The sequence below is a fragment of the Quercus lobata genome, chromosome 5, assembly GCF_001633185.2.
Source record: "Quercus lobata isolate SW786 chromosome 5, ValleyOak3.0 Primary Assembly, whole genome shotgun sequence".
Taxonomy (NCBI): domain Eukaryota; kingdom Viridiplantae; phylum Streptophyta; class Magnoliopsida; order Fagales; family Fagaceae; genus Quercus; species Quercus lobata.
This window is the reverse complement of record NC_044908.1, coordinates 13,559,777-13,587,096: the sequence shown is the minus strand read 5'-3', so window position 1 is coordinate 13,587,096 and position 27,320 is coordinate 13,559,777. Positions and strand designations below refer to the sequence as shown.

Genomic DNA, 27,320 nt, shown 5'->3' with positions numbered 1-27,320 from the left:
TGGAGTACTACAGGACAAAAATTCCAATCTGGCTAGACAGTTAGCTTGCTACTCAAACTCACGACTCGTTCCAGTCACGAGGTTGAGTCGCCAGAATGCCCTGTTTGGATGAAAACTGACTTTTCGCATTCCTCATACACACTACTATAAATACCCTTATACCTATGAAATGTAGAGTGCTTCCAGAGAGAATTTTGAGAGAGAAACCCTAGAGAAAAACAAGATTGACTCATCTACAATCTTTATCATTTGATTCTCCAAATTCCTCTACTTTCACCCTCTCCATTGACATATCTTTGAGAGGTACATTTGCTAGCAATTCAGAAGGAACCAATTTACTTGGTTGATGCAATGGGCTTATTGTGGGATTCGGGAAGCTAAAGAAGACAAGGTTCGATGTAATCCTGTTGGAGCAAGAAACTTGGAGCGCTTAGGTCCACTGGGTAGATTAGGCTTGAAGGGTCTTCTGCTATTCATGTATTCCAACTTTATTCTTTAATGGATCACTTACCGCTTGGAGGGCAGTGGAGAGGTTTTTCGTCGAGGTCTTCAGTTACCTCTTCGATAACACGTGCCGGTGTAATCTTTGTGTTTGCGTCTCTCTTTCCTTTCTCTTTACCTTTTAATTGTTGCTGTGTTTGTAATTAATTATGGTTTAAAGTGTGTTACCAATTTGGATATATCTTATATTTCATATTCAGCACATATACTGTTTGATTACAAGCTTGTGTTGGTATTTTGTAATTGGGTGTCTAAACATTCATGAAAATTATATAAAATCATTGTCTTGGGTTTTATTAAAATTGATGAACAGCCACCAATTTGAAAGAGTTACTTCGAGAGTTAGAGAGTGTAAGAGTGATGGACATACTAAGACTCTTTATATAATCCAATATCTTTTTATCAAAATATGAAATTTAATTTTTTCAAAAAATTGTAAAATATCTCAAATGCAAAGATGGCTAGAAGGACATATGAGAGAGAGAGAGAGAGAGAGAGAGAGAGAGTATCGTGTTGGTACCATCCAATGTGACTAAAAAAAATAAATGAACTACCAAATGTTATATTGGTACTGACCATTGTGATGTTAGTACTATCTAATGGGACAAACACATGGAATGGGTTTGCATTTTTCACAAAGAAAAAAAGCATAGGATACTTATCATTAAGTTTTGTGAATGTGAATAAATATTGCACATTAGTATCTATCTCTCATCACAAATAATGAATGTTGCACATTAGGATTCCAATCTAAAAAATCCCTATCCTTGATACGAAACATTCAATTACGAAATGGAAAATATCAATTAAACAAAAATTCAAATAAAAATTAGGATTCCAATCCCCCCCAATAATCAATAAACAATTAAATTTCAATTTCTAAGATTCCAATCTCCTAAATCACATGAACCTAGATAAAATTCACAATATTAAAGTCAAATCTAATGAAAATGCCTAAAAAACATTAAACCTGGTGTAGCAGCCTTGATTGATGACTATTTCATACTGGACCTATAGTTTCAATTCAAGTGTTTATTGAAAATTTTAAAATTTTCATCAATCTTTGGATTGGATTTTTTGCATAACTTGCTAATTGTATAGTTACCCTATTTCCAACCTTAGATACCACAATAAACACACAATTGTGATTAAGTTGCAAATGTTGTATAAGAACAATTAGAGAGCATATAAGGTTATACATCTTCAGTATTATAATATATATAAATTAGAAAAAGATAAACATCAAGAAAGGGACCTCAACTATGTTATTTTACAGAGAGGTAGGCCCCTGAATGTGATGGAAGCTACCAAGGGAGATACGTAGGAAGTTAATTGGTATATTCAAATATTTGTGGAAGAAACCAGAATAATTCCAGCTTTTTTTTTTTTTTTTTTTTTTTTTTTTTTTTGTGAAGAAAAGTAATTATTGTGGTTGGGCTAATTTCTTGGGATGCTTTTATTTATTTAGATTTTAGATCTAAATTTTTTAATAACTTTTAAAAAATTGCTATTGTGATGAGCGGTTATTAGTAAGAAAAAAAAATGACTTTAGTGGTAGGTCTAAATGTAAAATTATGGTCAGATGTGATATTGGTACCACCCATTGTGACGATTGAACTGTTAAATGTAAGAAAAAAAATAAGGTACTACCGAATGTGACAAAAGTATGGTCAAAAGTGATGTTGGTACTGCCCAATGTAATAATGGAACTGTCAAATTTGAGAATAAATAATAGGATACCATTGAATGTGACAAAAGTAGAGTCAGATGCAATATTGGTACTGCCTAATGTGACTATGGAACCATCAAATTTGAGAAAAAAAATAAAGGAACCACTAAATGTGACAAAAGAACTATCAAATGTGATGTTGGAACTGCACAATGTGAGAATGGAATTGTCAATGTGAGAAAGAAACTGTCAAATGTGTGAAAAAAAAAAAAAAAGAACCATCGAATGTGACAAAAGAATTGTCAAATGTAATGTTGGAACTGCAGAATGTGAGGATTGAACTGTAAAATGTGAGAAAAAAATAACGGAACCACCCAATGTGACTAAAGAACCATCACATGTAATGTTAGAACTGCACAATGTGAAGATGAAACCGTCAAATGTGAAAAAAAAATGAGAATCACCAAATGTGACAAAAGAATTGTCACATATAATGTTGGAACTGCAGAATGTGAGGATGAAACCTTAAAATGTGAGAAAAAAAAAGTAAGGGAATCACTAAATGTGATAAAAAAACTGTCACATGTGATGTTGGAACTGCACAATGTGAGGATGAAATTATCAAATGTGAGAAAAAAATAAGGGAACTACTGAATGTGACAAAAAAATTGTTATATGTGATGTTGAAACTGCACAATGTGAGGATGAAACCGTCAAATGTGAGAAAAAAGTAAGGGAACCACCAAATGTGACAAAAGAACTGTCACATGTAATATTGGAACTGCACAATATGAGGATAAAACCGTCAAATGTGAGAAAGAAACCGTCAAATGTGAGAAAAAATTAAGGAAACCACCAAATGTGACAAAAGAACTATCACATGTGATGTTGAAATTGTACAACATGAGGATGAAACCGTCAAATGTGAGAAAAAAGTAAGGGAACCACCAAATGTAATAAAAGAACTGTTACATGTGATGTTGGAATTACACAATATAAGAATGAGACCGTCAAATGTGAGAAAAATGTAACTTAATATAGCAAGTTATCTCCTAGTGGATACCGTACCCCTTTTTTGGGGGTACGGTCCCTATTATCAAATATCATAACTATATAATTAGATTTGGAATTTATTGGTCTGTGGAGATTTAAATATGGGACTTGTTTGACACACCAAAAAAAGAGATTATTTTTCCTTTGCGTACAGTTTTCGCTGGTTGAGTGGCAGACTTGGACTAATAAGTAATAATGGGTCTGCTTTTCTCTTAATCAAAAAATCATTATGGGTGCATTTTATTAATATTTTTAAGATGACTTCTTTGTTAATGGGCGACTCCGAAAATTAGCCTCCTCTCACACTCCCTCCATCTCTTTCTGCCTAACTCGTATAATAATGATGACAACTTCTTGGAAAAGGTAAAAGAAATCCTAAAACTCATTGGAAAAGAAATCCCAAACCCGAATAGAAATTCTTTGTACTATTTTTTATATTTCACTTTATAATTTACAAATTATAATATAGCATGTCTCTGATTTTAAATTCTATTTTCAATTTTGGTTATTTTAAAAAGAAGAATTTAAAAAAAAAAAAAATTGTGACTGTAATTGGAGAAGTATAAAATGAAACACAAAAAGTGTGACAAGAGATTTGTAATCTCCTAACCTCCTTCCTTTCTCTCTCTCAATTAGTGTTTATACCTAAAGGATGAAAATCAACAAGGTTTAGTGGTCCTCTAATCCAATAATATATCGCCATGTGACCATTTACTTAGTCAAATTATGCTAAAAAAAAAAAAATCAATTGTCTACCTTTAAAGACTATTAGGATTTGAATTCTACAAAGTAAGAAAATGCCACATTATCATGTTAGTAAAAGTTGAATACGCCCTACCAAACACAACAATAATCCACAAACATGGTTCAGACTTCAGACCAAGCACAAATCTCCTCGTCCCCATCCTTTAATCAAAGCCTCACCGGACCTCCAACTCACTACACACTCCGTCAAAGTCCCTACTAGAGCCTAAAAAAAATGCCAGAGCTACCATGACTGACAAGGACAAAGTTAGTAAGTTACTACAACCAAACTGATTTGGTGCAATTTTCCTCCAACCCATTACATGACAGTTGAAAGATCTATCCATGTGTACTTTTAGTTAAATGGCATTAATTCAGAAAAAAAAAAAAAAAAAAAAGGCATTATGAATAAGTCATGTGACTTATTCAAATTATACAAGCATAAGTCTTATAAACCGTCGCATTGAAGACGAAAGAAAATTCCTTCAATCTTAGTTTGAAGGAGTCCTTTCAAGTTTCAACAAATCTAGTCTGAAATTCACAAACACATACTCTCTGCCTCTTGTATAAACAGATGGGATCCAATAGGTAAAAAGGACCCATTTTCCACCAAAATTTAAAAGTAATGACATTGTGTCAATGAGTTGTAAGATAAAATTCAAACAACTTAAAAGATCCCATAGGTAAAAGGGCCCATGTAAGAGCCTAGCATTTTCCACCAAAAAAATAAGTAATAAAATTATGTCAATTAGCTGCAAGATAAAATTGAAATAGTTTAAACGTTCTAATAGGTGGCCGGTGGCCCATGTAAGAGCCTAGCGTTTTCCATTGTACCAAACATCGAAAAATGCAGGAAACATTTTCCACCAAAATAAAAGAAATATAATATTATGGTAGTGTTTGTTACACACCCTTTTTTTTTTAATTGAAGTTGAAAACACGATTTCAAAACTGAAATTGTATTCTCAAAAAAAATAAAAATAAAAAATAACTGAAATCTTGCTTTCATTTAATGATTTCAGTTCAAAAAAATATGTGTAACAGTTTTTATTCATAATATAAATATTATATCAATAAGATGTAAGATAGAATTCAAAAGGCCTAAACAATCCAATAGGTAAAAATTTCCATGCAAGAGCCCTAGCATCCTGCTGAAGCTTGAATGATAAGAGCTCCATATTAACATTGAGCAAGGATCTTAAATAAGCATGCCTTGCCTACTCACTAGAATGTCCACCATCCTCAAACGAAGAACACCCCACAATTCACTCACACTTTCTATGTTATTCTTAATAAATCACGTTATTTAATTTTCCTTTTTTCTTTATGATATGTTGTACAATTGAAACTAGTTTCCCATTTAAAGATATCATATACCACAAAATGACTTACATGTTTTTTTATAAGCAGATGAGCATTACATATGGCTATTAAAAACTTCCTTCTAATTGTTTCAAAATAAAACTACAATAGAGATTGGAAAATTGTAAACAGAACACTTTGTTTCATATTCATAATAACCATTATTCATAACAAAATAGACACATAGGTGTCCATCATCACCTATTAAGTATAACTAATGACAAATACAGTTTGACAACCTTTCTAGCTTATAAAATGCAAAATTATAGCACCAGTACATACAATTCTCAATCATATTGAAGCATCGTTGTTGCCAATAAGTATTAATATAAAGAATACAAGTTACTGCAATAAAGAAAATAACGTATGATACGATAAAAGTTGTGGTGAAGACTAAAGGATCCACATCATACCATTTTCTGTGACTTGCATTTGAATATTTTATTGGTGATGGAGGTGATTTATCAACCCTGGCGCAACTTTTCTCTAGTGGCGGTCCACAAAGAAATGGATTTCCTTCGTAACTGCTATTTTGAAATGTTCCAAATTGTCCTTTCATGTCTGGAACTTTACCTGATAAGTTGTTGTAAGCCACACTGAAAACTTCTAGAAAGTGCAAATCAATCAATGTTGAAGGAATTTCTCCATTCAAATTGTTGTGAGAAAGGTCCAAACTCTCCAACTGAGTCAATTTTGAGAATGTACTTGGTATGGAACCTGTCAACTGATTGGAAGACAAGTTTAGTGCAAGAATTGGAGATAGTTGTCCTAACTCTGGAGGGATGCTACCTGTTAGTTTGTTGAATGACAAATCCAATCCAGACATGAGATCAAGAATGCCACCCTTGTAGAAGTAAGATCTATATTTCATTACAAACTCAATCCCAATTTCTGCAACAACCTCTCGTTCTACCTCAAAATTTTCAAAATTTCTCTTAAGGATACTTTGATATGGGACAATTATATCTCTGAACTCCAAAAAAGTGGAATTTGGTTCAGTAAGGCCATCAAAAGCATCTATCTTCTCAAATTTTAGGTCGTGAAAGCAATGCGGTATTGTTCCAGAAAAATTGTTCCAGGAAAGATCCATTATCGCAATATTCATTAACCAACACAGCTTGTCTGGAATCACACCACTAAAATTGTTGCCACTCAACAACAATATTCTTAATTTTGGAAGCACACCCACTCCATTAGGGATTCTACCATAAAATTTATTATCTCTAATGTCCAATGTCACCAGATTAAGTGAAAAATTGAAAGAAAGTTTCGGTAATGATCCAGTGAGTTTGTTGCCTTGTAAAAATAGATGTCGAATAGTTTATAAATCGACGCAAGAAGGTGACCAATCAGAAAGCAAGTTATGAGAAAGGTCTACTAAAATATATGCATGCATTTCACATGGAATTTGACCTTCGAAAAAATTATTACTCATGTCTAGAGACCATAAGTACCGCAGATTTCCTACCAGCCATCTGGGAATTAAACCTGAGAAGCCGTTGTTGCTAATATCAAGGAGCCCCAAGTGACTACCAGTTGTTGGTACCATAGTTGGAAAAGTACCTGTCAACTGATTGTTTTTTAATTCCAAAATACGTAAGCTATTGTTAAAAAATCGGAATCCCTCTGAGAAAATTTCACCATGAAATTTATTATAAGATAACTTCAAAACTACCAAGGAGGTGCAATTGGCCACCAATTTCATTGGCACCTCTCCTGAAAAATTATTATTGGACAAGTCCAATTTTTCCAAATTACTCATGTCACCAATTGTGGATGGGAGAAAACCTTCAAAATGATTTTGAGATATATTTAGATATTGTAAGTTTGGAATCATCTTTCCAATATTTTCTTGCAGCTGGCCATTAAAGTTATTGTCAGAGAAATCCAACCAAGAAAGATTACTGCAGTGATCTATTGGCAAATGAAATTGACCCCCAAAATAATTATCTCGAAGATTTAGCAATTGCAATCTAGTATTATTTTCAATCAACCCAACAGGGAAGCTTCCCTTCAACCTATTGTGAGAGATATCAACCAATTCCAGTTCTTTCTGGTAAAAGAGAAACTTTGGAATGTTGGAGGATAACTTATTCAGATCACAGTTAGGCAGCACTAGCACCTTTAACAGAAACGAAGGTTCCCAACTGGGATTTTCAGTTTCAATCTCAAATGTGTTGCTTTCACTCACAATTTTGTTACCGTCTTCAATCCGGTAGTTTTCACCTTTAAATCGAATCACTTTGAGCTTAGAGTGATTGGCAAATGAACTGAATGAGAATAAACCCCCAAAACTATTATAACTAAGATCAATGTACTCAAGGGATGTCAAGTTGGCTATCACAGATGAAGACAAATTTCCACTGAATTGGTTCTTAGATAGATCTAATAACCTAAGAGATGTCAAACGACTTAGGCATGGAGGGAGGATCCATTCAAAGTGATTGTCAGAAAGATCTAACTCTTCAAGTTTCTTCAGCATACCCAAATCTGTCAAAAGCAATAACATTAATAGTGTCCATCCTAATTATGTGCCAATGTAAAAATCAACAAGACAATCAATTAGTTTACTGGCCAGAAGGGTAATTTGGAAAGAATATATTTTGACCCCTTCGATTACCAACCAGTAGATTAAACTATTTAAGCCAATTAACAAAATTATGTAAACAAGATTATCATATGTTAATCACCCCAAGCAAGCATGTCACCATATGTAAAAAGTAATTCATGACAAATTCAGCAATATGGTGACAAAGTGAAAAACCGACGGGGAACCTTGAAAGATAAAAACATTACAGGGGTTGTGTAAAACCTTGAAGATTTTATATTTGTAACAACACATTGAGATGGCTCTGTGGCTTCAACTCTTGATCCGCACCATGTTAGTAGCCACACAGCAGATGGTAATTATCTTAGGTCTTTCGACTCATGGGTTGATGATTTCTTGGTTTAGGTTTTCTCTTTTGTAGCACATGTCACTAAGTATCTTATATATTTTTGCGTGTAAGGCATGAAATACAAGGTAGCACTAACTCAACTAAAACATGTCAAAATCCGTGTTTCAAGATTTTCAATCAATCGAGTTGCTATCAAGGAAGTTTTGAGAATCTTCTTTTGATCGGTCAAGCTACGATCAAATGGCTATCAAAGACACTTGTTTGATTGATCAATCATCAATCAAACAGGTGTCTTTTTTGAACTACATTTTGGACTTGTAATTTTGAACTCTTGGTGACACATTACACGTTCAAACAAGATTACATTGTCATGGAATGTGCCAATAAAACCTAACATGAATAATTATATTTCAGTCATTCTTCTTCACTTGTTTTTAGTTTTTACACTCCTAATCTATGTCAGATAAGTACAGGTAACATTAACAAAGTATAAATGCCAGATTTCATAGTAGATTCTTACCTTTAGCATGTAAATTCCCATGGAGTTTATTTTGAGATAATGATATAGCGTTGAGAGAAGATAGTGTCCCAACATATGGAGAAAGAATTCCAGTGAACATATTACCACTCATATCTAAAATCTCCAAACTTCTGAAATTTGTCATATCTGCCAAGAGAATTAAAAAGAGATAGTTTAAAGAGTAAATCTTTAAAATGGCATACTTGTGGATACTAAAAGACATTCCTTCTCACGGGCAAATTATTTTAGCCGTTAAAAAATGTATGATGGAATTTTACCCTTGAATGGTAGGCTTCCATTGAGTCGATTCTCTCGCACGATGAGTACCTCCAAATTTCTTAGATTACTCAGTTCTAAATCATAGGTGAAGAGAATTATATTAGTCATATTAAATGAAAAATTAGGATTTAAAAAACTCTTTGTAGTAAAGTACCCTCAAAACTCTAGAGGATTTTAATCTTATTAAATGCGTTGAAGTATTCACTAGAAAGCATGTACAATTAGCGTAAATGTAGATGAGGTCAATAAGGCATATAAGATTTCAATTTTGTTTGAATTTTTTCATGGTATTTTTTATAAAGAAAGTTAGGGGGAAATTTTGAGAAAAATTCAAATTTACATGTACGTACCTTTGCTAGAAAGAGGCCCTTGCATTTCATTGTAACTTAGGTCTAGATATTTAAGATTTGGGAGTGCACCCAAAAATCTTAAAATGTCCATTTGCAAGAGATTCCAACTTAAATCTATGTGCATTAGCTTGTTCAATTTAGGCCAAGAATTCCATTCTGAAGAAGGTATACAACCAATTGTTAAATCCTAGAACGCAATAGAAAAAGGGTGCTCTTTAATATTTTTTAAAGGGAAAAACAAAATAAATAAATAACTTTTTATTTTGGAAAAATTTCATGGATAAAAATAGTCTACACTCCTCCGAGGACAAGTTCAGTGATCAAATTATCCCATGGGAAGGTGGAAGAAATCCACCGGCATTATGTACATTTAATGTTCATTTGAGAATAACTTATTTAGCTAAAACTGTAAATTTTTTACTGAAAATGTAAAAAAAATAAATAAATAGAAGTTAGCTGAATAGTATAATGAAATTCATGAATAGTACTAAAAATGCAACAAGATCCATAAATAATACCAAAAAGAAACTAAAAACTCATATTCGCTTAAACAAATAAGCACATTCTAAAGAGGCTCTTAGTCACTACTAAGTGAATAACAATTATTATTTGTTTAATCAATTATTTAATGGACATGGTACTATTATTCAAATTTATTATGATGACTCAAACAAAAAGTGATTTTATGGTATCGTGGCCTAAAACTAAATCATGTGGCAAGACAAGTAATAATAAAAATAACATGATTCCCCCCTCAAAAAAAAAAAAAATTAAATAAATAACATGATGATGGGCAATAATGACTTAAGTGATTTTTTTTCTTGCTTTGCACGCTTTTAGTGGTGCGACAATTTTTTATTATTCGGAAACTGGTGCTTTAGAAAAAGCCTAACCACTGTATGTTGACTTGTTTGACGCACCAAAAGAGAATTTTCTTTTTTTCTTTTGCGTTCAGTTTTCGCTGCTTGAATGGGAGACTTAGACTAGTAATGGGTCTGCTTTTCTTTCAATAAAAAAATTGTAATGGACGACATTTATCAAATTTTTAGATAACTTTTTGGTAAATGGGCGACTTCAAAAATTATATGAAAAGTTGCAACGACCCAAGATGAACGTTTAACAACTTATAGATGTGTGTTTTTGGAAGATTAAAAGTATACACAATTGCTTTAGTTGGAACTATATAACTATGCCAATATTGTTGCAAGTGGTTCCATCACTTGCAAATTATCAAGTTTGGTGGCCTTACAAAACAGATATTTCATTTTGCAAAAAACTTTACATGAACCACTCTTTTGTGACAACCTTTTCTTTTTCTTTTTTTTTGGCCGAAACAACTTAAAAATATTAAGACTTAAGTTAACACATGTGGTAATTGTAAAACCCGTCACTGATATGAAAAATAGAAATATTTAAAAAACATTTTTAGTAGATTTTAATATAAAACATTTTTTTTCTCAATATTTTATGTAACTTTTCCCATTAGATCAATATTGTTGGTATCCTTTAAAGATGATACATAATATTTTTGAGGAGAAGAAGAAGAAGTAGAGACAATGCTAACACATAATATAAAATTATTAAGTTTGTATGATTTAAATTTGTGGCAAAAAAATATTAATGTATCTCTGATAAAATTTTTTTTCTAGATGATATATAGTAGTTCATATTTTTTTAGACTTGATTCAAAAAGTTCATTCTCAATAGCCTTTTAAGTTTACAAATTGCTCAATCTATGGGCCTAGACATATTCAAAGTGTGCTATCTAAATTATAAATTATATGACCTTTTATCACACAAATATATTGATTCTCCCAATGTATGGTAAAGGAAGGCAGGTTTGTGTCTAGCCATTTTCTTGATTTGTGTTGCATAATTTAATAGTATGAAGGATGTGGCTGGATTTAAATGTTAAATAAAACTAGTATGTAGCCCATGCTACCGTACGGGAATGAATATATTATTAATCATGAGTTTATTCGTGTTTAAAAGGCTCACTTAAGTCTAAATTCATATTATTAACCAGAAAATTTCATTAACAAAACTTAGCAGTATATATATTTTATATTAATAAACTCGTATATATTGTATTTTGGTATTACTGCATAGGAATGGTTAATTATAGTGATACTATTGGTCAATTTCTTTTTTGTCTTTTTGGGTTTATCACAAGGAGGATAAAATTAAATAAAACAATAAAAATATATATTGCATTTTATTATTTAAGTGATGCTATTGGACCTTTTAAAGCAAACTAAATGTAAAACTTAAAGCAATGGGAAACAAACTGTTTTCCCTAAGTTAATTTTTTCAATCCTCATAAATATTTAGATTCATGATTTTTTTTTAAATTTGTACTTTCATCAAGCTACTAAACTGCATGATGAAAAAGAAACAAGAATAATAATAAAGTCTATACTGTCATCAATCAAATACAATTAGTTCATATTAATCTTCTCCAAAAATTGCTAAATCCATCAACTCCTTTGGCTTTGGAACTAAACAATGTAGTTAGTGAACCTTCCAAAACCCCATGAACCATGGCTACTGCTTCCCTTTTTCTTGCCAGCAAACTCAAAGCAGAGTCTCTAGCAAATGCAAAACTCAAATCTCTGGCTATATCTTATGCCCTTCCTGCTGGAACCCCATATACCATCCGAAAATCAATGTTACCATCAGTAGGAGTACAAAGGGAGTCATCATAAGCATATTCAAATGGATTTTTAAGTGAAACTTCAATTAAAATATCCTAAACTGATTATCATAATATAATAACATGATATAGAGATTCTATATTAATTTGAAGAAGGCAATAAGACTTATAGCAAAACAATGACTTTTCTATCACTAAGACCCTTTCCCATCTTTATTGCAGTAGCTGCTACTACATCAGATGAAATCCCTACCTGAAACAAACATGCTCTCACATTCACCATAGAATTTGAAAACCAAAAAGTCTACCAAGTAGCAACTAAGAACTTTAGAAATTATGTGTTTAACCAATAAAATGAGTAAGGAATTCGTTTAGTTGAGGATTGGAAAAAGGGGCAACTATTAATTTGTCAACAAATGCCTTAAAGACTTCATTTAATCACACTAATATTATATAATTACGAGTACCCAATCATTGGAAAAGGGTAAAGGAACTCGGTCTCATCTCTCTATACAACCTCATTGAAAAAGAAACCCTCTCTCTTTCTCTATTAAATTAAGTAGGGGCATCTCAAGGACAAGATAACTGCATGTTGATGACCTCCAATACAGTGACATTTTGTCATGTGTCCAAAACTCCAAAAGTCCAAATGGCTAAAGATAGAGATGAAAAACAAAATGATTAAATTGCACTAATTAACTTCTTTGAACTTTTTGGGTGGGTTCCAGTTAAGATAAAGTCTCTTATGGTTATATAAGAGATCTGAGGTTCAATCCTCGTCTAGCTACACCAAAAACTGATTGGCATCTTGGTCTGATGATAAAGAGTTATCTTCAGAAGCGGACGCCATAAGTTGAAACTCTCTTTAAAAATAAAAAAATAAAAATAAAAAACTTCTTTGAACTTTTATGCTTTTACACTAATATGGCATATATATTTTTGGATAATTGCACTCATCTCTTTTAAGGATTGGAGAAATGACACTTATGCTGGATAAATTTAGTATTTTTATTCTGAATCTATTAGTTATTTTTTAACTAACTATGATTAAATTTTTGTAAAGAGATTCCAATAAAAATTTAGAATATTTCATTACTATTATAAACAAATGGTGAGGAAAAGAGTGTTAATTTTTTCACACCTCAAGAAACGGGAGTGTTTTTTTTTTAGGATGGAGTGTTATTCTCCTAAACCTCAAAAGAGGGGTGTGTAATTACACCTATAGTTTTTTCTCTTCGGATTTACGGTAACTATGTGATTATATCAAATAGGCCCTTCCTGTCACAGAGGTCTAACAATATTAAAAACCAAAGTGGGGAACTTTGATGTTGTCACCTTATTTTCTTCATCTCGTCGTTTGCCACTACTATGTGTGGGTTTGGATTCAGCGTTTCCGCTGAATCCTGCATCGCGTTTTTGATGAAGTGTAAACTCGTCAGTCGAAATAGGCAGATGGAACTCCCCGTCAGCACCAGTGTATCTTCTAAAAGGGTCATCGGTGTGGTGTCTGCCACAACGCCTCCAATGCCAAAGTTAGAACAGTAAAGCAATTCGCCAAACTAGAAAGTAATAGGTATTTTCTTAGAGTATCAGTATGTGTGTACCTTGTGCTGCCAATGTAAGGGCTTTATATATGTGATCTTGATTGCTAGCCGTTGGGGTGTTAATGCCTCTCTTTAGTAACACCTCCAGCCCAATTATGGGGCTTTTATTAGGCTCCCAACGGTCTGTTTTGCTGATTTCGTAACTGCCCAGGCTGCTTGTTAGCATCATTGAATGACTTTCCTTCCCTCGTCAGTGATGGCTGCTCGTCGCTAGGGATGACCTCGTCACTAGGTTGACTTCGTCAAGGTAATGCATTCTTGTCACTCCCATCAGTTTCCCCCCAGGTTCTGTGGTCGTCAATGACGTGTTATGAGGGCCACAGAAGGTGAAAGGTTTTTTTTTTTTTTTTTTTTTTTTTTCTGAGTTGTTTGTGACGCTTGGGGTTATGTTTCGAATTTAATGCATGATGGCAGCGCGGTATGCAACGTGGCCACGTGGCACATGCTGATTGAAGGCATTGATGGTATGACCCTTGGGTTTCCCGCTACTTTTTCAGTTTCCTTGGATTTTTGGTTTCAAAAACTTTTCTTTTTCCTTCACTTTGATTTTTTTGCTCCAAGTGTTTGTCTCTCTTGCTTGTTTCTGCGATTATTCCGATTCTGCTCCGGCGACTTCGACCATGTTCCGCTTTTCAAGGTACGCTACTCCTTTGATTTCTTTCAGATCCTTTTTCTTAATGGTCCCCTTATAAATTCCTGATTTTTCCTTTGTCTTTTGCTTTTGTTGTTTTTGTGTTTGATATGTGGGCATTTAGGATTATGTACCCCTTTTCATGGTTAGTTCTTCTGAGGTTTGGGTAGCTTGCCCCTCAGTTTCTTTCTTTTTTGCTCGCTTAGGGGCGGCTTTGGGTGTTTCCGGGGACTTTTTTCCTTTGATTGGGGACTATCTTTTTTAAGGTTGTGGGTTGAGTGTAGTTCTAGGGGAACTGTCTCCAATTTTAGGCCAGTCACTGGCTTGGTTTGAGGGAGAGACGAGGAGGATGTCGGAGGTGAGATCCAGTGAACTAGACACTAGGTTGTCGTCTAGCGGCGGCCCGGTTGAGGGTGATACGGCCGTTTCCACCCCCTCGTCAGGTTAGGGCTTTTTACGCTCTTAACAAGGAATGTGGGCTGGATGTTGACATCGTGGCTAGGTTCAAGGATAGGTTCCAGTTTCCTACGCGAGTCCGCGTTCGTCGGCCTGGTCCTGAGGATCGGGCCTGCCACTTCTTTCCTGGTGAAGTATGCTTCTACGAGGCTGCTTTCACTTCTGGGCTTAGGCTACCCGTCCATCCTTTGGTGATGGAGCTCTTGGGTTATTTTGGCATTGCCCCCGGGCAACTCATGCCTAACTCCTAGAGGATAGTTATCAACTGTATGGAGATTTGGCTGGCTGCCAACGAAGATATGATCAAAGTGAGTGAGCTCGTCCACCTTTACCGTTTAAAGGAATCGAAAGAGTATGGGTATTATAAACTAGTCCCTTGGACGAGGAGGACTAGAATCATTAAGGGTTTAGCTTCGTCATTCAGGTACTAGAAATCACGTTTCTTTTTCGTGTCCGGGGATGACTTTGAGACCCCTTCTAGCGAGGCTTGGGGTGATATCCCAAGGTTACTTCGTCGGTGGGGAACCCTAAACTTAGGTGCGTCCATGTTTCTCCTCATCTATTTATTTTCGTTTTGCATATTTGGTCGTCACTAACCACTTATTCACTTTCTTTTGCAGTTAAAAGACGCCCCAAACTGAAGAGCAAGTACCAGGGTCGTGTTGAGAAGGCAATTGAATACGCAAAGTCGATTGAGAGTTGGGACAACCTCCTTGACCCACGGACGCTTGCTTTCTACTGCTTAGGCTCGGACCCATCTCCTTACGTTTTGCGCAGCATTAACATCGAGGAGAAGAAGAGTAACTGTTTACCTCGTCAGTACTGACCTTCACTTGTGTACTTTGGATTTCTTAGTTTCTCTATCTCTTTTTTTTTTTTTTTTTTTTTTTTTAGAGATGACGACCAGGTTCAACAAAGATATGTACGCCAAGATGAGGTCCAAGAAGGACGAACCCTTGGCGAACATTGGCAAAAAGGGAGTTCGCATCACGGGGAAGGGTCCGTCCGTCCTCCCCTCTACAGATGCCACTCCCATCGTCTCGGGAGTTGAGAGTCTACGGGTGGCTTCGCCGGCCAATTCAGTTGAGAAGATCCCCACCCCATCATCAAAAAGGCAGAGACTGTCAGCCAAAGAGAAGGAGAAGGAGAGAGTGGGTTCGTCCGTCTGGGACGACGAGGGTGTGGCCGTGGAGTGGGCACATAAAGTTGTGAAGGCTGAGGACCTTAAGGTCTTTTCTGGAGTGCCTCTCAACGTGGTTGCGAGCCAGCATGTTCATAAGATCGTGCAAATAAGACCACTTATGCATTTGTCCTTGGTTTCTTTCCACATAAATTTCCCCACCCCTTCTTTTTACTGACGCACTTAATTTACTTTGTCAGGTGTTGGGGGAGAGCCTTCACCTTGCTTCAGAGTGTCTCACTCAAGAGGCTAAGGTGGCTTCTTTGGCGTCCAGGATGGAGGCTTTGGAGAAGGAGAACTCCACGCTGAAGAAGGACCTCAAGGCTTTGAACTCCGATCTTAGGGTCGAGCGTCAGCTGAACCTGGAAAAGGACGACCAGCTACAGGCGGCAAAGGAGAAGCTAAAGATGATTGCTGCTAGGTCTGTCGAAGCCTTTCAGAAAACCGAGGAGTACTCCACAGTGCTCTTCAGCTGGTACTTCAAGGTCTTCGAGCTCCTACGTAGATACCTCGTCAAGCATCCTACCGGGGTTGATCTGCCGAATTTGGATCTAGAAGTGGTAGATCAAGAGATGGTTGTTGACGAGGCTGCACATTCATCGGCTCCTGAAGGTGACGCCCCTGTTGCTGATGACGCCCCTATTGCTGATGACACTCTTGTTACTGACGCTCCTGACACCCAAACCTGATACTTAGGAAAAATTTTCTGTTATGTATGCCTGTTATGTTTTGGGCTTTTTGGTGATGTATATATATATATATATATTTTTTATCTATTTTCAGAACAATGTCTCTTGGCCCTCCGTTTCATGGGTCTGTAGGAAGAACAAGGATAATTGCCCGCTGTTTTTGGGCTTTTTATGATTTTGTACTTACCCGTTTTTATGACTATACTTGTGCTTATGACCATGCATGTGTTTGTGATGTTTAAGTTCATCCATACCTTGTACTTAGCATAAATTTCTTAGCTGTGTCAGTGATTTGTTCGTCACTCTTTATCCTTAAGGAGGGTTCTTGTCCTTCTTCTTTTTCTCTTTATCCTTTCTTTTGTGGATTCGTCAGTATCCTGAGTTTGTCAAGCGGGACTTTGCCATTTGCGTAGGCTTAAGGATTGTGTCTTAGTCACCGGCTTGTTCTAGGGACATTTGCTTCTTTTATGTCTTCGTTAGTGACTTACATCCGTCAAAGCGGAATCTTATCACTTGGCCATTTTTTGGTGACTTACATCCACTTAAGGAATCTCATCACTTCAGGTTTCGTCAGTGATTTACATCCGTCTTGGCGGAATTTTATCACTTAGCTTTTATATACTTTGTACCCGTTATAAAGGTCGTCAGCAACTTACATCCGTCAAGGCGGAATCTTGTTACTTTAGTTTGCCTTATACCCGTTGGGGTTGTCATCAGTAACTTACATCCGTCAAGGCGGAATCTTGTTACTTTAGTTTGTCTTATACCCGTTGTGGTTGTCGTCAGTAACTTACATCCGTCAAGGTGGAATCTTGTTACTTTAGTTTGCCTTATACCCGTTGTGGTTGTCGTCAGTAACTTACATCCGTCAAAGCGGAATCTTGTTACTTTAGTTTGTCTTATACCCGTTGTGGTTGTCATCAGTAACTTACATCCGTCAAGGCGGAATCTTGTTACTTTAGTTTGTCTTATGATTGACTAGACCTGTTTGCACAAAGACATCAAAGGAATAATTTTTTTATTAAATTCAAGAATGACTGCATTCGTCTATTACATCTACTGGTGGTACTTTTTTAAATGCTCAATGTTCCATGGTCGAGGGAGCCTTTGTCCGTCCATGGTTTCCAGGTGGTAACTTCCTTGTCTTGAGTAATGAATGACTCGGTAAGGTCCTTCCCACGTAGGACCCAGCTTTCTCTGGGTAGGGTCTTTAGTTGTTGTGGTGGTCTTGCGCAGGACGAGGTCTCCTATGTTCAGTCGTCTAAGTTTAACCCTCTTATTATAGTACTCGGCTATCTTTTTCTGATACTTCGTCATCTTGCTGGATGCGTTGTCTCTTACTTCGTCCAGACAATCCAGGTTGAGTCGTAGTTCATCGTCATTGATCCCTTCGTTGAATGTTCCTCGTCTGATGCTCGTTACCCCCACTTCGACGGGGATTACTACTTCTGTGCCATAGGTAAGCCTGAAGGGGGTTTCTCCTGTCGGGGTTCTAGCTATGGTTCTGTAAGCCCACAAGACATTTGGTAATTCTTCTGGCCAGGCACCCTTCGCATCGTCCAACCTGGTTTTGATAATCTTGAGCAACGTCCGGTTCATCACTTCCGTCTACCCATTTGCCTGAGGATGCCTTGGGGATGAGAACTGATTCTTGATCCCAAGGTTTGAACAGAATTCTCTGAAGCCTTGGCTGTCGAACTGCCTCCCATTATCTGATATGATCGTCAAGGGAATCCCGAACCTGCAGATTATATTCTTCCACACAAAGCTCCGAATTCGAGCCTCAGTGATCATTGCTAGAGCCTCTGCTTCAACCTATTCCATGAAATAATCAATAGCAACAAGTAGGAACTTTACCTGACCTTTAACTTGGGGTAGCGGGCCGACGATGTCAATTCCCCACTGTGCAAATGGCCATGGGGAAGCTATAGTCGTCAGTCTCTCTGCGGGAAGCCGTTGCACATTCCCGTATCGCTGGCATTTGTCGCACCTCTTGACGATCTCAACAGCGTCTACCTGCATGGTTGGCCAAAAATATCCTGCTCATACTACCTTGTTCACCAGGGATCTGGAGCCAGCGTGGTCGCCGCAAATTCCTCCGTGGATTTCTTCCAGGATGTATCTAGCTTCCTCCTCGTCGACACACTTCAAGTAAGGTATAGAGAAGCCTCTCTTGTATAAGACGTCATTAAGGATTGTGAACCTGGCCGCCCTCTTCTTGATCTTTTTAGCTTCTTCTGTGTTCTGAGGGAGGCGCTCGTCCTGGAGGTAGGATATTATAGGTGTCATCCAACTGTCTGTGCTCTGGATGGTGAATGTTGCAATTTCTTCAATACTAGGGTGTTCCTGGACCTCCATCGCCAGATCTGTGCTAATCTCCCCTTCTTCTGATGACGCTAGCTTCGATACTTTGTCAGCCCCCATATTCTGACTTCTTGGGATCTGCACGAACTCCACTATATCGAACTCCTGAGTTAGATATTTCGTTAGCTTGAGGTATTTCTACTTCCTTTCTTCCTTTGCTTCGTACTCTCCCCTAATCTGCCCGATCACTAGCTTTGAATCACTTTGGATCAACAAGTTTTTAGCACCAAGTGCCTTTCCAAGCCTCAGTCCCGTCAATATCCCCTCGTATTTAGCTTCGTTGTTGGTGGCTGGGAATTTTAGTTGGACCCCATATTTCAGCACTTCTCCGTCAGGGGTGGTTATGACGACCCCTACTCCTCCCTTCCTCTAGGCTGACGAACCATCAGTTTGTATTGTCCATCTATCTACCTCGTCGGTAATTCTGTCTTCGTCTAGAAGAGTGAACTCTGTGATGAAGTCCACCAGAGCTTGCGCCTTGATCGCCGTTCTAGGATGGTACTCGATGTCAAATTGACTAAGTTCAATCGCCCACTGGACCATTCTTCCTGCTGCTTCAGGCTTGTTCATTGATTTCTTGATTGGTTTGTCCGTCATTACAAGAATGGGATTTGCCTGGAAATATTGCCTTAGCTTACGCGAGGCTACTATTAGCGCAAAGGCAATCTTTTCGATCCTTGGGTACCTGGACTCAGCACCTTGGAAGGCTTGGCTGACGTATTAAACCAGAAGCTGCTTCTTGCCCTCTTCTCTGATCAGGGCTGCACTTACTACCGTGGCTGACACTGCCAGGTATAAGTATAGGTTTTCCCCTTCTTTGGACGGCTTAGGAGAGGTGGACTGCTCAGGTAATGCTTTAGTTCCTAGAATGCCACTTCGCACTCGTCGGTCCAGGCAAAAGCCTGCTTCAAGGTCTTGAAAAAGGGCAGGCATTTGTCTGTAGCCCTAGAGACGAACCTATTTAAAGCCGCTATCCTTCCTGTGAGTTTTTGAACATCCTTGACGGTTTTGGGTGAGGCCATATCGATGATGGCTCGCACTTTCTCTGGGTTTGCTTCTATTCCTCTCTAGGACACCATGAATCCCAGGAACTTTCCCGAGACTACCCCAAAAACACACTTACTTGGATTCAACCTCATCTGGTGTTTTTTGAGGGTTGCAAACGTTTCCTTCAAGTTGTCCAGATGTGTGAGCTCTTCCCTGCTCTTGACGAGCATATCGTCCACGTACACTTCCATGTTCCTGCCAATCTGTTGACTGAACATTTTGTTCACCAACCTCTGATACGTAGCTTCAGCATTCTTCAGCCCAAAAGGCATTACCTTGTAACAGTAGAGTCCTTGACTTGTGATGAAGGCAGTCTTCTCCTGGTCTTCCTCAGCCATCTTTATCTAGTTGTACCCTAAGAAGGCGTCCATGAATGTCAGTAACTTGTGCCCGGCTGTGGAGTCCACGAGCTGGTTTATTCTTGGTAGAGGGAAGCTGTCCTTTGGGCATACCTTGTTCAGGTCGGTGAAGTCTACACACATCCTCCATTTCCCGTTTGCTTTCTTTACCAGGACAACGTTTGCGAGCCATTCAGGATAAAACACCTCCCGAATGAATCCAGCCGTCAGGAGTTTGGTAACTTCCTCTACAACTGCCTGATCTCGTTCTGGGGCGAAGGTTCTTCGTCGTTGCTGGACGGGTTTCCGTTCTGGGTCCACATTCAACTTATGCTGGATGACTTCTGGAGATATGCTAGGCATGTCCTCGTGGCTCCATGCGAAAACATCTAGATTCTCTTTAAGGAACCTTATGAGTCTTGTTCTCATCTCGGGGCTCAATGTTGTTCCTATCTTGGTCATCTTGTTCGCTTCTCCTTCTACCAATTCCACCGTCTCCAGGGCCTCTATCCTGTCTTTTTCCTTTTCTTCAATCATCCATGTGTGGTTCTCCTTCCCAGCCAGGACGGCTTGATAGCATTCTCTTGCCAGGACTTGATCTCCTTTCACTTCACCGACGCCATTATCTGTTGGGAATTTTACCTTCAAACAGTAGGTTGACGTCGCCGCCTTCCACTTGTTGAGCGTGGGCCTCCCAATGATGACATTATAGGATGAGGGACAATCTACCACTAAAAAGTCTACTTGTCGGGTCAACTGTACTGGGTAGGCCCCCGCCGTCACCGTAAATGTCACTATGCCCCTGGGGTAGACCCTGTCTCCACTGAAGCTAACGAGTGGAGAGTCAAAAGGGCGCAGTCTTTTTGGATCTAGTCTCAGCTGCTGGAAGGCTGAGAGGTAGATGATGTCCGCGGAGCTTCCATTATCGACGAGGATCCTCTTGGTATTAAACCCCTCTATATTCAGCATTATGACCAAGGGATCGTTGTGGGGCTGCTTCACTCCCATGGCATCTCCTTCACTGAATGACATGTCCTGGTATGTTTGTCAGTGCTTGGACGGAGGTATGGCGTGGACGTTGTTCACCTGTCTCTGGTATGCCTTTTTGAGTGATTTAAACGATCCTCCTGAAAACGGCCCTCCTGTAATCGTGTTTATCTCCTCGATCACCTTGTGTGGTGGCTGGGACGGATGGTCGTAATCCCGGGAGAAGGATTCATGCTGGATTTTATTGTCGTCCCTAAACTTGCTATATTCTCCTTTCTTCACATATTTTTGTAATTTCCCTTTCCGTATTAACTCCTCTATTTGCTCCTTTAGGTCTCTGCAATCCTCCGTGTTGTGGCCGTGATCTTTATGGAACTGGCAGTACTTGTTTTTGTCACGGACATTGGGGGATGAGTGCAATGGTCTGGACCATTTGAGATAATGCTCGTCCTTGATTTGCGTGAAGATTTTGTCAACAGGCATAACCAAAGGAGTAATTCTTACTGTCCGAGGATTTTTATCATCTTTCCTCCTGTTCCCGTCATTGTTCCGATGATCTGGTCGATCTCTCTTCTGCCCCCTACGGTCATCTTCCCTCTTGGCCTTGTCGCCTGGCTTCTCGGCATCCTTTATGGCAACTAAAGTATCTTCAGCATTCATGTACTTCTGTGCCTTCAGGAGCATTTCCACCATCGTCTTTGGAGGGTTCTTTGCGAGAGAGGCCACGAGATCTCTGGACCTCAGCCCCGCCTTGAAGGTCGTCAGCTGCACCTTGTCATCAGCTTCGTCCACCTCCAGAGTCTCCCGGGTGAATCGTTTGACATACGACCTCAAAGTTTCCTTCTCTCCCTTTCTTATGGTGAGTAAGTAGTCTACCAGCCTCTTTGGACGTTGCCCCCCTATGAAATGGCGCAAGAAGGCACTACTTAATTGTTCGAAGTTGTCTATGGACGAGGTTGGCAACTTCGTAAACCATTCTCTTGCAGCTCCTTTGAGAGTGGTTGGAAAGGAACGACACAGTATCTCGTCAGGTGGTTGTTGAAGACCTAGAGTCGTCTTAAAGGTATTAAGATGATCCTGAGGGTCTTTTAGTCCGTCGAATGGCTCAAGTTGAGGTAAGCGAAACTTTGACGGTACAGGGCATTCAAGTACCGCTGCGGTGAAAGGTGAATCCGTAGCCCTTACCATTTTGTCTACGCTTCGGTCCATCTTCTCCTTAATGGCGCTCCTCAGTTCGTCCATTTCCTTCCTCATTTCTCGAAGGAGATCCGAGTTCTGCTCGTCTAGAGTAGTTAGCCTCTGAGGGGTACCTCTCCAGTGGCTATCCCCTTCTCCTTCCAGGTTACCCTTGGACCGGTTCTCTTCCTGTTGAGCCTGTTGAACCTGCTGGAGCCGTAACTTTATTTCCTGGTTTTGTTTGGTGAGTTCTTCAATGGTGGCCGCAAGGGCTTGGACTTGCTGGGCCAAGGCTGCTGAATCTGGGTTGGATTCCATCTGAATGTAGAGGGTTGATGGAAACTACGTTTTCAAATATGAATTTGAGAATGTCGTCCCCACAGACGGCGCCAAACTGATGAAGTGTAAACTCGTCAGTCGAAATAGGCAGATGGAACTCCCCGTCAGCACCAGTGTATCTACTAAAAGGGTCACCGGTGTGGTGCCTACCACAACGCCTCCGATGCCAAAGTTAGAACAGTAAAGCAATTCGCCAAACTAGAAAGTAATAGGTATTTTCTTAGAGTATCAGTATGTGTGTACCTTGTGCTGCCAATGTAAGGGCTTTATATATGTGATCTTGATTGCTAGCCGTTGGGGTGTTAATGCCTCTCTTTAGTAACGCCTCCAGCCCAATTATGGGGCTTTTATTAGGCTCCCAACGGTCTGTTTTGCTGATTTCGTAACTGCCCAGGCTGCTTGCTGGCATCATTGAATGACTTTCCTTCCCTCGTCAGTGATGGCTGCTCGTCGCTAGGGATGACCTCGTCACTATGTTGACTTCGTCAAGGTAATGCATTCTCGTCACTCCCATCAGTTTTCCCTTTCTTTATTCTTTTTTCTTTTTTCTTTTTTTGTTTTTGCTTTCATGCGTTTAAGGAGAGACAAACTTTACTGTTCATGAGCCATGCCACTGTTCACGCACAATTGAGCACTGTTCATACACTATTTAGAACTGTTCACAGATTAAAAAAAATATTAAAAATGGATCCCACGGTACTATTCACACATTTAAAAATTATTTTGCTACAGTGTTTTCAGTTTTCAGTTTCAGTAACAATAAGTTCAATCCAAACAGACCCTATATCTTCTTCTTCGATCACTGCTTCATTTCGTATTATCTTTTAGTTTGAAAATTTTAATCATATCTTTGTTTTCTGACTTTTCTCGGTTTCAGCCACGCATTTATTTATTTTATATGTCACTTGTGCTTCTTTTTATTTACTTACCTATATCTTCTTCTTCGATCACTGCTTCATTTCGTATTATCTTTTAGTTTGAAAATTTTAATCATATCTTTGTTTTCTGACTTTTCTCGGTTTCAGCCACGCATTTATTTATTTTATATGTCACTTGTGCTTCTTTTTATTTACTTATGCCAAATGGGTAGGTCTACTTACTAACTGAGGTATTTTCTAGACAAATTTTACTTGAGTAAGGTACGTACACAAATTCAGCAAAAGAAAATAAAAGGGTACGTACACATAAAATTTGACACCATTTTTAATATTAGTTGAAATAACAAATTTTGCAATGCATGATATATATTGAAAATTTTCAATGTAAGTTGTCTACTATCGTTATTTTTGAGTTTTAACTCTGTAGTCAATCTTTTTTTGCTCAAATTTTAAAAGATAATGTACCTCATAAAATTCTCAACGAAAAAAAGTAAAAATTAGAGATATAGTAATAAACACCAAATTATCTATGTCATACAATGTAATAGAATAACATTATATCTTTATATATTATCTTTATAATGCAATTTGATAATATATATAAAATCAAAGAAAAGAAAAAAAATATAACAACTTAAAATACACAAAAACTAAATCACATCAACCAAAAGTAGAGTTCTTAAGAACACAAATATTAATCAATCTATAGTAGAGATGCAAGAAAAACAATCTACCAAAATATGACGAAAAAAAAAAATTAAGAGAGAGAGAGAGAGAGAGATAACCTTTTGTATAGGAAAACTATGCATAAAATGGGAGAAAGAATTGCAAATTTATAATAAGAAGATGGGAATAAGAAAAGCCAAAAATAAAAAGAAGATAAAGAGATAGAGGAAGAGTGATATTAGGATTGGGGAGATGAAAATGTAAAGGGAAAGGAAAGGTTAGAAAAAGTGTAATAATAAGTTGAGAATTAATAAGAAAAAAAATTAAGTGAAAAATAAGAGAGAGGAAAATGGAAATGAGTGGATGATGTGGCTCAACCGGAGCGTAGCAACAATAAATGCTAAGGTTCAGCTTTTAGATATATATAGATTTGTCATATAAACAAATATAAATTTTTTTGTGTCCCTAAACTTTCTCTTTTTGACTTAATATATCTTCCACCTCATGTGATTGCTAAGCGTATATGTGTAATATTTTATTCTTTCATGTGTGTTTTCTGGTGATGTTTTCAAACTCTATGCATGTTTTTTCATAGGTTAGATTAAGTGGGCCAAAGTATACATTTAGTTAAATCAATTAGGTCTTCTCAAAAAAAATTATGATGTTGTGAACATGTAAGGGTTTCCATTTTTTAAACTCTTAATAATTGATATTAATTAATACTTAAGTATTTTGTTTCCCTAATCAATATGAAATGGTTATTGAATCACTGATACAATATTGACTACTTTGATCAAAATGTGAAACAAGGAAAATGCAGTGAAAGGACCATTAAAAAAAAAAAAATGGTATTTTATTATTATTATTATTATTTGGTTTTATGTGGGTGTTGTTGGACATTTGTGAAGTCTGGAGAACTAGTAGGTAGAAATGATTTACAAGTTTGAATTATTATGATATGTAGGGGTGTGTCCGAATCAATTTGGATAACTTTTTCACAATCCAACTTGATAAGGTGGGGAAAAGAAATTTCCAACCCATCACATGTGTAGAAAACTCAACCCGAGGGTTGGGTTAGGTTGGGTTGGGTCAGTGAATTATCCTAAGACATTTTATCTCTTGTAAAAATTGGACTTTCATCTATTATTTAAACACTTTTTCTTTTCAATAAATTATTACAATTCACATGGTCAATGTCTAAACTATATTCCAAATTTCTTAATTTATCAAGTCGAATTCTCAAAATACTAAAGTAATCAAACTAATCAAATTAAAATATGGTGATGAAATAAATTTATATATAAGGTGGATTGAGTTAGGCCATATGGATGGAAAAGAAAAACTAATAACTTGAATCCTGCCCTAACTTAGGTTCAAAATAAAATTTCAACCCATTGCACCAACTCAAGAAACCAACCCAAGGTATCGGGTTGGGTTAGTTTCGTCAAGTTAGTGGGTTGGATGCACACCTCTAATGATATGGTTTAGTGAAATTATTGGTTACAAGCACCAAGAACAAAATATAATCTTCACAAAAGAATATATGTGTGAGGGTAAATTTCTAGATGACTTGAAACCTCAATTCAGGGCTTGGTTCGATAGGGGCTTAGCATTAGGGTCGGACCTTGAATGTTGGGCTACTTCCCATATGATAAAGGTAAATGTCAAAAATTGTATCCTAAGGTCATTGAATGCAATGAGGAGAGCTTATTGTTATTATCATTTTATGTTGTTATTTTTTAGCCAAGGGCTGATGGCTCATTTAGCCTCCAACCTGAGTGATTTGGCCCATTTGGGCTGGGCAAAATTGAGGTTCCACACCCCTCAAGTCTTTACCTAGAACAGAAAATCTGAGTGATCTCTGGTGATGAAACATTTGTTACACGAAAAAGATAAATGGGTCATCTGCTCTTCGATTAGCAAAACATGGAAGTAACTAGTCAACGCTATCTTTTACTAACACACACCAACATTATTCTTGCATTGAATAACAATGATGTAAAGAACTTCGAGGAATTTAGATGAAGTTTTTGCACATATTTTTAGGCAAACAATTGGGAAACTCGTTGATATTTGAATATAGGATAAAATAAGTTTCATGTAAAAACGAAGGAAAATATTCATTTATAGTATAAATAATTAGAAACTAGGGATCGATTTTGCTCGAATAAACTGTTTGAGAATGACTTTCTCGTCATCAATGCAATTATTTTCTTCAGGATCTTTTTGTTTGATCTTCCATTTCTCTTCCTACACCAATTAACTTATTTAGATGATAAATAGAACAAACTTGCTTATCTCGGTTCTTTGATTGTTTAAAGTAATATTCCCCTACATGGCGTCAAGTTGGAGAAATCCAAACTTCAAAATTATGACTTTTGGATTTAAATTGATAACAAATTTTAATTTTAATTCTAACGGAGTATGTTTCAAAGACATTGGTTCTTTGGGTGGTGGATTTATACAGATAGTTACGGTAGTTTATCTTATAAATATTGTAGATTATGAGAACTTAAGGAATAGTATAGAATTATAGACTAGATATATGATTGTGTTTTTTTATGATTCATTTATGCTGGACTCCTAGTCTTTTGCACTAAAATAACTCACTTGACTATATATATATATATATATATATATATATATATCTAGTTTCAAACATAACTTTTTCTCTTTGACTGGGTAAATCAATCAAAGGTTTCTCAGTCGTAATAGAAACAGATTTTTCAAAAACAGGTTTTTCAACAATTTTTTCTTCAACACGGTCAAGCTGTTGACCAATAATATGCAAAGGTTGATTAGTAAAATTGTTTTGTTCAATAAGGCTAACAATAGGAGTTTGAAGGGGACACGCTGCTGAAGAGAAGGAGACGGAAGCACAGTAAAAGTGTAAATGGAAAAGAGTGTAAAGTGCTTGAAAGTAGATAGCTTAAATGT

General features: G+C 37.1%; 2 protein-coding genes across 2 annotated transcripts; both read right to left on the bottom strand.

Moving 5' to 3' along the window:
* Positions 1 to 4,715: 4,715 nt before the first annotated feature.
* On the bottom strand, positions 4,716 to 9,599 carry LOC115989991 (receptor like protein 21-like). Its single transcript, XM_031113855.1, has 6 exons — positions 9,376 to 9,599; positions 9,025 to 9,099; positions 8,747 to 8,893; positions 6,784 to 7,819; positions 5,743 to 6,552; positions 4,716 to 4,719 (listed from the first exon to the last, which is right to left on the bottom strand). The coding sequence occupies exons 1-6, from the start codon at positions 9,497 to 9,499 to the stop codon at positions 4,716 to 4,718; spliced, it is 2,196 nt and encodes a 731-aa protein (XP_030969715.1). The 5' UTR covers positions 9,500 to 9,599.
* An 11,785-nt stretch (positions 9,600 to 21,384) lies between these two features.
* On the bottom strand, positions 21,385 to 22,818 carry LOC115989990. The gene is made up of 2 exons (XM_031113854.1): positions 21,829 to 22,818; positions 21,385 to 21,774 (listed from the first exon to the last, which is right to left on the bottom strand). The coding sequence occupies exons 1-2, from the start codon at positions 22,816 to 22,818 to the stop codon at positions 21,385 to 21,387; spliced, it is 1,380 nt and encodes a 459-aa protein (XP_030969714.1).
* Positions 22,819 to 27,320: the final 4,502 nt, after the last annotated feature.

What these genes read in the sequence shown, in the direction of transcription:
- LOC115989990 (XM_031113854.1), bottom strand. Translation starts at nt 22,818, where the DNA reads ATGGAATCCAACCCAGATTCAGCAGCCTTGGCCCAGCAAGTCCAAGCC. An exon ending in ATGATAAAAATCCTCGGACA is followed by an intron (nt 21,775 to 21,828) that starts GTAAGAATTACT and finishes ACGCAAATCAAG; the next exon opens with GACGAGCATTATCTCAAATG.
- LOC115989991 (XM_031113855.1), bottom strand. Translation starts at nt 9,499, where the DNA reads ATGCACATAGATTTAAGTTGGAATCTCTTGCAAATGGACATTTTAAGA. An exon ending in TGGGAATTTACATGCTAAAG is followed by an intron (nt 7,820 to 8,746) that starts GTAAGAATCTAC and finishes TGCTTTTGACAG; the next exon opens with ATTTGGGTATGCTGAAGAAA. An exon ending in TGGCTGGTAGGAAATCTGCG is followed by an intron (nt 6,553 to 6,783) that starts GTACTTATGGTC and finishes ATTGGACATTAG; the next exon opens with AGATAATAAATTTTATGGTA.